Source organism: Montipora capricornis, chromosome 9 (assembly GCF_036669925.1).
Source record: "Montipora capricornis isolate CH-2021 chromosome 9, ASM3666992v2, whole genome shotgun sequence".
Classification (NCBI taxonomy): Eukaryota; Metazoa; Cnidaria; class Anthozoa; order Scleractinia; family Acroporidae; genus Montipora; species Montipora capricornis.
Window position 1 is genome coordinate 6995020 of NC_090891.1, and position 12500 is coordinate 7007519.

The window sequence follows — 12500 nt, forward strand, 5'->3', positions numbered from 1 at the left end:
TTAAAATTTATTATTATTACTTTTGTTTGTTATTACAAAAATGGTGAAGAACAGGGTCTTCGAGAATTATCTCAAGGAAGAGCCGGACCCAGGCCTAATTAACGTAAATAAAATTAAAACGGGAACAGGGCCGCGTAAAAATAATAAAGCAAGGGAAAGGCTTTACGGCGCAGGTGGACAGGCCAACATGCGTAAGGCCTGCAAGATGGCGCCCCGATAGCTGCGATACAACAAGTACTGCCCAGGCGAATTCACATGGACTCCGTCCGATAAATACAGGTCTCTAGATGGCTCAGAAAAACCGCGATGTTGCCAACAGAAAACAGTTGGAATGGGGTCCAGAACTCCGCGAAGATACTGGTTAAGAATCAGTGCTGCGTCATTGAAAATTGGAGCACGAACACGAGGGATCACCTCGCACACACCAATAACTCAAACAGCGTAGGAGTCCAGCAACAACCTAACCAATTCCTCGATCTCTGATCCAATGACCTCTGGCTGTAGATCAGAAAGGTCATTGGTGCCTATTTCCAAAATTACAGCATGCGGAGAAAGGGAAGAAAACACGCCAAGGTCATACTGGATGAGTTTTCTCACAGTGTGACCACCGACACCGTGCAAATGAACAATGGCATCTTTCGCGAGCTTAAAAGCCTCGTCCGCCCGAGAATCGAACTGTGTGTAAAGGTCATCCCGAAGTCTCCTGATAAACGAATGACCGAACAACAGAACAGTGGAAGGGGGAGAAGCCATCTAAATGCAAATTAAAGCCAAAGAAAAAAGCCCACGCAAAACCGAGACTACACAATATAGCAGCAATCAATAGCGAAGAATAGACAAAACTATGTCCGAGACTACAAAACAAAACCTGCACCGGGAGTGGGATTATGCACTAAAAGCTCGATAAGAAAGGGTACCACAGCCCGATCAAAATGGCTTTTAGAATGAAAAAATAATCCCTACCTTAAAGTGCTAAAACAAGTGTTGCACCGCAGACACAGGAAAAATTCCAGATTTCCCATTTTGGGATTAAAAAGGGAAATAATAGGGTTTTTAATGGGATGAAATTGGGAAAACCCATAACTGGGAAAATGCTACCACTCCCATTAAATTCCCATCCATAACCCAAGTATGGGATCTTCGTGTCCCAAATATAAACCAATAATGGGTTTAGATTGAGCCAATGTTTCCCCAGTATTGGGTTCTTACATTTCCACTCAAATCCCAAGTATGGGATATTCCTGTTGCAAATATTACCCAATAATGGGTTTATATCATGCCAATATTTCCCGAGTATTGGGTTTTTGCATTCCCACTCATGTCCCAGGTATGGGATATTCCTCTCCCAAATATTACCCAATAATGGGTTTATATCATGCCAATATTTTCCCAGTATTGGGTTTTTACATTCCACTCATGTCCCAGGTATGGGATATTCCTCTCCCAAATATTAACCAACAATGGGTTTATATTGTGCCAATATTTTCCTTATACTGGGTTCATACACTCCCACCCAAATCCCATTCCTCACCCAGTATAAACCAATGATGGGTTTGTGCATATTGGGCACTTCAATCCACACAATGTGATTTTCGTTTTCTCTGACTGGAGTACGTCAATGAATGGGTTGCTATTTCAGTTGTATAATCTTTGTTGGCCATTATGTCACCCAGCAATATGGTTTTACAACTATACACCTACATATGCATGTGAAACATCAGACTATTGAACAAATAAAAACAATATTTTAATACCAGCGTGTTACTTTTAGTAAACTGAGCTCCATGTCCGTGTCCACTGAAACAGGAGTAAAAATATTTATCCTGGATCGTGAATGGAGAAATTTGAAACACAACTTACTGAAACTTCAAACCTCAAGTATACTAAGCAGCACCTTGGCCAAAACCACTGGTAAAGTGTGAGATCACAGAAGATAAAACTTGATTATATGGGATCTGTTGAGATCCTCTGAGAGATCACAACTAAAGAAGCCTCCCTGCCAAAAATTAGCACAAATTGTTGGTGAGACATTATCACGTTTGTGGTCTGACGACTCCATATAGCTTGCAAAGTAAACCTGGGACTTCCTAGGAATTCCTGGAAATTTCATAGGAACAGAATTGTGAATTTTCACTGGAAATTCAGACTTGGAATAATTCCAAACTGTGCATCAATTAGATTTAAATTTCTTAGAATAAGTAATAAAAACTTGGAATTAGACAGAAAATTTGGACATTACAAGTGCTGAAACTTTCTTGAACGAGTAAACAAAATTCTTGTTTCTAAAGAAACTGTGGTACTGCGTTGCATGTTTCTTGAACGAGGTCAGAAAAATCAAGAATTGACCTTAAATAACTGAGAAGTAGAAATGCACATGTGGAAGAAACAAGGTTATAGTGACCTGCTCCCGTAAAATAATATTCCAACCAGCAAATCAGAAGTGTGCTGGACACCATTCCAGTGAAGCTAACAGTTACTATCATGACTCTCACAAAAAAAATAGAATACAAAATAATTGATTTCAAAGCAGTTACCTTCAGGTCAAAATCTTTGGATTGGGTTCTTGTTTTAAATTTAAAATTAAAGGGCTTTTTAAGATTTCAGATAAACCACAGAACCATAACAAGTCTGCAAAGAGTAATCCTTAAATCCATCAAAGCATAAACGGTCGGGGAAACAGAATTGGCTGTAAAGGACCTTTTCCTGCTGTCCCGTCAAAGAATTTCTCCAGGAAGTCTCTTCTTCTTTTATGGTAACTAAAATATAAATATATGCATGTAAGTACTTCAATGATGCAAGTCACGATTTCTCTAAATCCGTGATCATTTCAATCAATTACAGTTAAAGTGTGTGAAGAGTAGACTCAACTTTAGCTCTCTTTACTTACAAACGTCAATAATACCTTGTTTTCTTAGTCATTTATGATTGTTAATTGAAAAGAGAAAGCATTTATCATAACGAATCTTTTGTCAATCTTTTACATGAATTAATTCGCCTTTTGAGCACTTTTATACCAAATAGTTTACTTCACCCGTTGACCAAAACTTCATTTTTCTTGTTAAAAGGTTTACCAATTATTGCAGGGTTATAGCATTTAAAAAGCCAAATTAAGTATCCTTGCCAGAAAAATTGACTTCAAGGTACTCTACATATAAATCGTCATTTTGAAGACAATTAGGCATCAAATCAAATGTTATTCGCCTATAGTTAACGCTTACCTTTTTACTTGAGTTCTTGTAAGCATTCCCCTGCATTGAATCAGCATTTAAAGAGTAAAACAAACAAGAAATCACCACAAATATTTGTGAGCGTTGATACAAACGTTAATAAAGCCGCCGATTACCGCCAAAATCGGTAAGAGCTTGCCGTGGAGACTGCTGGCCAAAATGAAAACGGCTCACTAGTTCCAGTCTGGTCTCTTACTCGTTATACAAGATGGCGCAGGAAACATTGAAGAAAAATGAACACGATGCCGAGCGAAGTCCTCCAATTAACCCTCAAACAAAGTGGGAAAGATACTGGTATTCATTAAGTGGATAAATTGCTGACATGGAGGGTGTAATTCTTAACATTGAAGCTTCATGTTCCTTTTGGAACAAGGCCGGTCAAACGTGGAGGATATTTCTATAATCTATAGAATCATCATAATAAAGGCTTTTATTTTCATTTATCCGTGTTACACTATTAGGAATTAAATTGGGGAAATAATCGCTTATTATTTACAACTTTGGGAGTAATTTGGGGAAATGTGTCCATATTATTCACAATTCTGGGAATAACTTGGGTAAAGTGGTTCCTATATCATTCACAATACTGGGAATAACTTGGGAAATGTGTCCATATTATTCACAATTCTGGGAATAACTTGGATAAATGTTCCCATACTAATCACAATTCTGGGAATAACTTGGGTGAAGGTTTCTATATCATTCACAATGTTGGGAATAACTTGGGAAATGTGTCCATATTATTCACAATTCTGGGAATAACTTGGATAAATGTTCCCATACTAATCACAATTCTGGGAATAACTTGGGTGAAGGTTTCTATATCATTCACAATGTTGGGAATAACTTGGGAAATGTGTCCATATTATTCACAATTCTGGGAATAACTTGGATAAATGTTCCCATACTAATCACAATTCTGGGAATAACTTGGGTGAAGGTTTCTATATCATTCACAATGCTGGGAATAACTTGTGAAATGTCTCCATATTATTCACAAGTCTGGGAATAACTTGGATAAATGTTCCCATACTAATCACAATTCTGGGAATAACTTGGGTAACGGTTTCTATATCATTCCCAATGCTAGGAATAACTTGGGAAATTTGTCCATATTATTCACAGTTCTGGGAATAACTTGGATAAATGTTCCCATATTAATCACAATTCTGGGAATAACTTGGGGAAATGTTCCCCCATAATTCACAATATTGGGAATAAATTGGGAACTTTTCCCATATTGTTCCCAGCTTTGGGTATAACTTGGGAAAACGTTCACAGCATATTCCCAATATTGGGATGTAAAAGGGAAAGTAGACGTTCTTTCCAATAAAAACCCAAAATTTTCCCCAAAAGTAATTTCTTGTCCCAACTTTTTCCCATGAGTGGGAAAATTTCCCATTTAATTCCCAAATGGGAATCTCGAAAAGTTTCCTGTGAGACTAACCGAGACGGATTGTCGAGCACATGGCTTGGAAAGTCATGTGGTTAACGCGAAACCCTTACAGGGGGGTCTACTGCAATACTAATATCTCCCCCGTCGGGTCCAGGCCCACTCTAAATCAAGCAATACACAAGCAGAGAAAGGGACATAAAAATCCTATTTCCTGGGAAATAATCCCTATATTTAGAAATTTCATCTCTCTGTGAATTTATGATACCTATTTCTTCAGTGATTTGCTGTTTTTCCATTGCCGTTACATTAGCCTCGTCTAATCCTTTCTGAAGGTATGTAATTTTTTCCTCCAAGTAATTCTCTTTCGATGACAGTTTGTTTTTCTTTTGTCTTGCATAACATAGTGAACTTGACCTGATTTTCATTTTCATGGTATCCCATAGAAGGGTGGCGTCAACCTCGTTATTGTTCTCGTATTCTTTCGCTACTTCGTTAATTGTTTTCTTAACTAAGTCAATATATCCCTCATCAGCCAACAACGAGGCATTTAGTTTCCAAAAACCTGGTCCCCTAGGGTTTGAGTTATTCATTAGGGTGAGAGTAATGAGAGAATGGTCTGATTTAAAACCTGTCAAGACATCTGAACTTGTGACAGCCGGAATTAAGCTTGAGCTGATCAAGAAGAAATCTAAACGGCATTTTATCTCCGGGCAACTTCTTCTCCAAGTGAAATGTCTCGCATCAGGGTTAAGCATGCGCCATATGTCAACTAAGTCCAAAGAATCTATCATGTACTTAACTTTTGCAGAGATTTTTCATGTGTTACTGGCCTCCCACCTAGCTTATCTTTTTGTACATCTAAAACAAGGTTAGAATCGCCACCCCACACACTGAAGTTCTTCACACTCAAAACTAAGAAGCACTTTTAGAACCGATTCAAAGAATGAAGGGTCATTATTTGGAGCATAAATATTTACCAGTGTCAAGGTCTTACTCTCTGTTTTAATATCAGTGATTACGAACCTACCGTTTGGATCTGAGAAGCTTTTAAGCAGTTGGAACACGAAATTATTATTAAAGAGTATGCTTACACCAGCACTGCCACTAGAAAGACTACTAAAAATTGCTGTGTACCCCCATTCTGCGGACCAAATTGCTTCTTTATCCTTTGAACAATGGACTTCTAGTAAAAAGAAAATCGAGTATTTTTTGTTTTTCAACAATCTAAATACTTCTCGCCTTTTCATATTGTTTGACAGTCCCCTCACGTTTAACGAACCGATCACTATTTCATCTGAGAATACAGTATTTTCGTGTTTTTACAATGATTTAATCCGTCGAGATCATAGGCGGAGCCCTGCAAAGTGCAATTTGCGTCTTCATAATGTGAAAACCTAAAAGAGTGTGATATTTCCTGCATAAAAATCACTCCCGTTTCTGCCTGCACAGTACTGATCAACTTAATCCCGCAATTTAATTCATGCAGAGGACAACACGTATTGTACACACAAACGAAATTCACCACAGCACTTACCAGAAGCGGAAGCAAAAACAGGAAGAAGCGACGCGCATCACCCGGATACATTTCTATTTAGTTTGAATAAAAATAATTGAGAGCGAGATGGTAAAAGCCCTTGGTTGCTCTTCTCTAAAGGTTGTCTAGATCGTCGACACTCGAGATTTTGGATGGATTTCCAGTAGGAGATGTCTTAACAAAGATCTTCCCGTCAAGTGTCCATACACTAAGTAGAGTCCCATCCCGTTTCCGTCGGTTTGCCTCCTCTAAGATATGCTTTCTGCGTATAGTCAAGTTTTCGTTCAAATATATTCGATGATTCCTACTACTTGTCGCTGGGTAACTGGGAAGGATGTCGGATAGCTTGACGCTTTTCAATTTTGTCCGTTCCTTGTAAAGTTTACATTTTACTTTGTGATTCACGAATCTTGCGATTATGGCTTTACCTCGATATATTTTGTGCGAAATTTCTATGTCCTCCGGTTCAATGGTGATATTTAAAGCTTCAGCCACTTTTATAACTACGTGTTCTGTGGAAGTGTAGGGATCTTGTGGCACTCCATGTATTTCCAGCGAGTTCTTTCCACTATATTGCTCCAAGTTGTCAAGTTCTTCTTCTAAATATCGAGATTCTTCTACTTGTTGTTGAAGTTTTTCTCTGGTTGCGTTGAGTGGGTTATTTGCAGTCAGTACCTTGTCCTGTAACTGCTTTTTTTCATCTCCTATATTCTTTATAGATTGCTTCAATTGATTTATGTCATTGTCATTGAAGTTCACGGACTTTCTCAGCTCATCTAAATCGTTACCTTGATTTCTCACCAAATTCTTTAGCTGTTCGATTTCATTTTTTAGTTCGAGATTATCCTTTGTGATGAGGATAGTTGGATTTGAATATCGATTAAAATAGTCTTAATTTCCAACAGGCTTGGCTCTTGTTGTGTATCTTCTAACATTTCAATGGCGTCGTCGATGTCGTCCGCCGTGTTCAATTTCTTCTTCAAACATGTTAGATCTTCATCAGTTGAGCCTCGGCCACCTCTTTTGTTTTCCTTCGTGTTCACTGACATACAGGCTAGGGTGCAATAAACGTCAAGGTGCAGTTTGAATGAAGTTAAAGACCGGGAAGAGCGTCAGTGAGCAACTAAGGCTTGTCGGCCGTGTTGGTCTGCAGTGTTAAAGGTTACCAAGAATGTAATGTTACTGTTGATGTGGGAGAAGAATTCTTTATCTTTAAGAAGATTGGCTCTAAGGGAAGAGCATTCAAGGTTACCAACACTAAAGGGCAGTTAGGACATCTTGAGCGGACGTTGGTCTCACCACTTTCGCCCTTTAAGGACGGGATGAAATGGTGAGTTATGATCCCACTTACGGGCACTTATACTAAACGGATTTTGTTTTCACCGGGTTGAAATGGTGCGATTTTTCTCTGTTGAGAAGCATTTCCTTTTAACAGTCAAAGTACCTTAACAGTCATCGAAATTGCCTTTTGCAATATGATATTCAGTTCCTGGTTATTCAATAAAAGGTGACAATGATTATATTCCAGTTTGAGGCGTCAAGAGACAATTGCATTGGATTAGTTCGATTTTGTTCTATTTTGTGCTATTATATTGGTTCGATTGGTTCGAAAATCGAACTCAGCAAAAAAGGAGTTCGATTTTGGTCGATTTCCGAACACAATCTAACTATTGGAGTTCGATAGAGTTCGATTTGTTTTTTGTTCGGTTTTGTTGGATTGGATAGGTCAGCCGTTTAATCCATTGGCTTATGGTAGCTTTGTTTATTTTGTGTTTAGTGTTACTCTTTCCCGTTTTTTGTCATTATATCACCCCTTTTACTCTAATAAACGCGTAAAACTTAGCTCACATTTGTTGTTCTAGCGTCGACTGTTTTGGCCGTCTTATATTTGGTGTCAGAAGTGGGATTTGAGGAAACCTTAAGTAGAGTTAAAACGGGAACGAGCTAACAAATAGGATGACTACTGAGGCCCACCTGAAGCACAGCTGCGTAGTGACAAATTGGCAGCGTGCGTACGTGCGAAATGTTTGGGCCTACTATTTTTTGTAATAAGCCCCCCTCTCAAATAAGCCCCTACCTCCACGAGCCCCAGAATTAAATAAGCACCCGGCTTAAATAATCATGGGATTAAATTCTTTCAATGACCGTCATTTCTAAGTTAGTATTTGGAAAACTAGGAGTAACTGCAGAATACCCCGCCACTTGAAGCTGTACCTCTTAAGATTATGGCTAGGTGGCTAGGTCGGCTAGGTGGCTACGTGGCTACGGAGCTACGTCACTACATAGCTACGGAGCTTCGCGGCTACGAAGCTACGGAGGTACGTGGAGCTATGTGTCTACGTGGTCTCTTGCTAAGGGTGAATCCGGGTCAATTTAAGTTCTGTAACGGCTACAACAGCCACTTTTCCCGAATTGATGAATTTGATATTATTAGCTTTGTCCTCAAAAACTGCACAAACAGCGGCTAAGCATAATTTATTAGAAACTCGAGAAAAGCTATTGAAAAAGAATTAATGAGTTGCAGGCACTCCCGTTTTCGTGTGATTTATTTATTTATTTATTTATTTATAAATTTCAAAACAGAAATGTCTGACAATGATTATTCCATGGAATCTCCGTTCAAGGGAACTATGTTCATGTAGGGACCTCACCAAAATATGGGCGTGGTCTCATCAATTTTCTCCGTGATGACTTGACGTCCAATGACACCAAGAGAACATGAGGGGACAGAGAGGGAGGCTCAGGGCGTTGGCCGGGATATGTTATGTCCACGAAAGTTATTTTTAGATGAGCGGAAGTCTTTGTTCTAGCGGAAGTCTGTCTTCCGATACATACGCATGCAGTCTTGCCTCGCTCTCAGGTTCTTGGTGAAAAGAGAAAATGACGGCGCACGTGGAAGGCTGATGAATATTTATTTTCTTTCAAACATCGGACCGAGGTTGGCCTGCATGCGGACGTCTCGGAAGACTTCCGCTCGTCTAAAAATAACTTTCGTGGACATGACATATCCCAAGGACTGGACCGGGAACCTCCCTCTCTGTCCCCTCATTTTCTCTTGGTAAGGCTTGACAAATTTGGTGGCAGAAAAAATCACCGTGCGCACTTGTATCACGGAAATTATGACAGATTTTTTCGCAAAATAAACAAAAATTGGCCTAGTGCGTACGGGCCCTTAGGTACGATGGCCCAGGAGGGTGACAGTCAAGTTTTAATTTTATTCACAGTCCATTTTTAATTTTGTGAGTCGCCACTAGTTTGCTAACATGTCACAGGTCACAGGTCATTGTTTTACCAATTCAGAAAGTATCCTAAACATTCCTAAAAGGTAAGCTTAAGCCTAGTTAGGCCTAAACAAAGGCTGTTAGGCCTAAGGTTAGTGTTTATGAATTTGTAGAATGCTTTCTGTACTGGTAAAACAATGATCTGTGACCTGTGAGAGAACTGGTGACGACTCAAAAAATTAAAACTGGAGTGTGAATAAAATTAAAACTGGACTGTGACCCTCCCAGTGGTTCGTTGCCAGGCATTCTTCTCCCATTGTGGTTTGCGGCCTATAAGCGAACGAATTTTAAACAGTACACCACGAGTCAAAGCACGCTTCATGTCTTGTATGAGTATTTCCTTTTCACACGAACGAAAGCTATTGTAACGAACAAAGAAGACCTCACACCACACCTAATCTCCATTGGTACAAACCTTGAAGACAAAATTTGAGGGAGAAACAATGGGGAAACAGCGAAAGACGACGGCCGGAAACGCGTTTACGTTCGCAGCCGGGCTAAAACGATGAATTCCTAACTACTGCACAGCTTCAAAAAGAGAAGAGTGGAGTGTTGTTTTAGCGCCAAAAGTACTTTGCTACACTAATATATACTAGTTATAATCTGGCGAATATTGGTTCTATTTGTTCGCACGATACCAATTGCTCGCAGAACGTAAAGCGACCTTTGAACAGCACCTATATGGAAATCGAGCCTTGAACTAGCTTTAATTTTTTGTCACTTAGAGAGCTTGTCCTTGTAAGAGAGCTTGTCTCTTGCTGTAGAGCTCTTATGAAAGACTACTGTGTCGTGTCACGTTAAGTGGGAATTCTCATAGCTGAACGTAAATTTGTTGGAAAAAATGTAGTTAATAGTAAACTCCCTCTGCTGGATATGAAACCTTATAATTCTGCAATGGGGGGGGGGGGGGGGGGCGTCAAACAAACACACTTTTTCGAATTTGCCGAAAAATGAAACTGGTGATTTTTTTTTTGCTTTTACCAGCAGTTTTCCAATATTAAACCCGCTCGACTGAGACCGAAGGCAATTGCGATCGAAACAAACTTAAATCATCTCAAAAAATCTAGTGTTGATACGACATCGTTATTACTCATTCATATGCCATCTGTTTTAATCTTTTTAATCTTTTAGTGCTTTTTGACGAAGGGGCCATTTAACTCCAGCTGAAAGCTAACGAGGTGTTATGAGCAACAGAGCAGGTGATACCAATGACAAACACAAGTAGACGCTAACGTATACGGAGGAGACCATGATTTTCCCTAGCATGTGAAAGAGTCTTGACCACTTCCCTAAAAGGATCATACTTTTAAAACGATTTTTTTAAAGTCAAGCGTTATGTAAACATTCAAAGGTAATTAAAAAACACGGTGGCGAGCTCTTCAGACACAAGCTTATTATAAGAGTAAGATTCATATACAAATATATACACTTGTTGAGTTTCAATAAGCCGGCACGAATAATGTCCTTGGTGTTTTGGTTATTACTGGGAAATGTCGTATATTGTTATTCAACTCACTGTGACAATGTCCAAATATGGTCATAGCGCGCTCAATATTCGTCGCGGGCACTCAACGTATATCCTGCGATATTCGTAATTTTGTGTGTCGCGGAGAAAAATGGTAGTTTTTCCAGATTTTTCTTCCCAATAAACGTAAAAAATTGTGTTTTGTCATCCATGTGTTGAATAATGAAGCAATTATCCTGGTCAATCTTGTGAAATATCGCCTGACTTTAGCCGACGAGGCCGTAGGCTAAGTATATATCAGGCGATATTCCGCGCGATTTCGCAGGATAATAGTTAAATAGTATTGTAGCTAATGTCAAAAAATTTTGACAATTATAGTAACTGTCGTCTCGCGTTCAAACCAAGGAAAGTAATCTAATGTAAATTTAAGAAAATTACTTTTTATATAGAAGTCTTCTTTCGCCTTAAGCCAACTGGAGATGATCGAACGAACGCCTCGTATCTATTAGACACCCTGGTCAAATCCGGACTGTTACAGACTATTATAAAGGCCTAGCCAAACGCTCGCAACATTTCAACGTAACATCGATTGCAATGTTGTTGGGTACCCTGTTACGGTATGTTGCGATATGCTGCAACATGTTGGAATATGAAAAGGGTCAAATTTAAATTTATTGCACTAGGGCATGCGCGCTAGGTCCACTTGTTGCGCGCCAGAGGCCTGTGGCACATAAACATCGTCAACTTGTGCTGAAAATGTTGAAAATATTGCGTGCGTTTAACCAACCCGTTGAACACATGTCGCAACATCATACAACAATGTTGCGAGCGTTTGGTCAGGCCTTAAATGGCCATTTTTATACTAGAGACGCATTATTATTTGAGACGAACTTGGACAAGCTTTTTCTCTGCAAAATTTATTCTGCAACGTTTATTCAGTTCTTCAAACTATCCACTTTAGTACGTCTTCGAAGACGCCCTCAACTGGATAGTTAGTCCAGATGAATAATGCGTCTTGTATCCGTCTTTATAATGGACTAATCATGATTAAACAGACGCAGAAAAAAATGCTTGCACAAGTTTGTCCCAGACGGATTATTCGTGTCATATAGTTCGCCCCATCCTTTACGCCAGACGGATAACATGATGGACGAACAATTCGTCTGGGCGGATTATGCGTTTCTCAGTCTAATATAAAAATGGCCAACTGAATAATTTAAAAGCTTCCTTTCCTATCCATTTTACTCCTTTTTTTTCAAAGGGGTCATTTCACTCTAGCCGCGAGCAATTGCAGTTTAATGAACAAAAGCGACATCTGAGAATAAAGCAATTAATATTACAACTTCATTATTATCACTATCACCATTAGCATCATGTCTTCAAACGTTTGCACCCGACTGACTTTTAATTTTAGCTTGTCACTTTTCTTATTTCTTTAAAATAATATCGAATATTTATAGCAGTTGTTAAAATTCAAACAGTGTTTTAAACTTGGATGTGAAATTAAAGCAACAGGAAAATTTATTTTTATCAAACGTGTTTATAAAGGTCGAATTACCACCGTGAACGATTTGGATAGCTGAAGTTTCGAGCGTTA

At 39.0% G+C, this 12500-nt stretch overlaps 1 protein-coding gene across 1 annotated transcript; it reads right to left on the reverse strand.

Moving 5' to 3' along the window:
- Positions 1 to 6271: 6271 nt before the first annotated feature.
- On the reverse strand, positions 6272 to 7613 carry LOC138017203 (putative leucine-rich repeat-containing protein DDB_G0290503). Its single transcript, XM_068864371.1, has 2 exons — positions 7602 to 7613; positions 6272 to 7003 (listed from the first exon to the last, which is right to left on the reverse strand). The coding sequence occupies exons 1-2, from the start codon at positions 7611 to 7613 to the stop codon at positions 6272 to 6274; spliced, it is 744 nt and encodes a 247-aa protein (XP_068720472.1).
- Positions 7614 to 12500: the final 4887 nt, after the last annotated feature.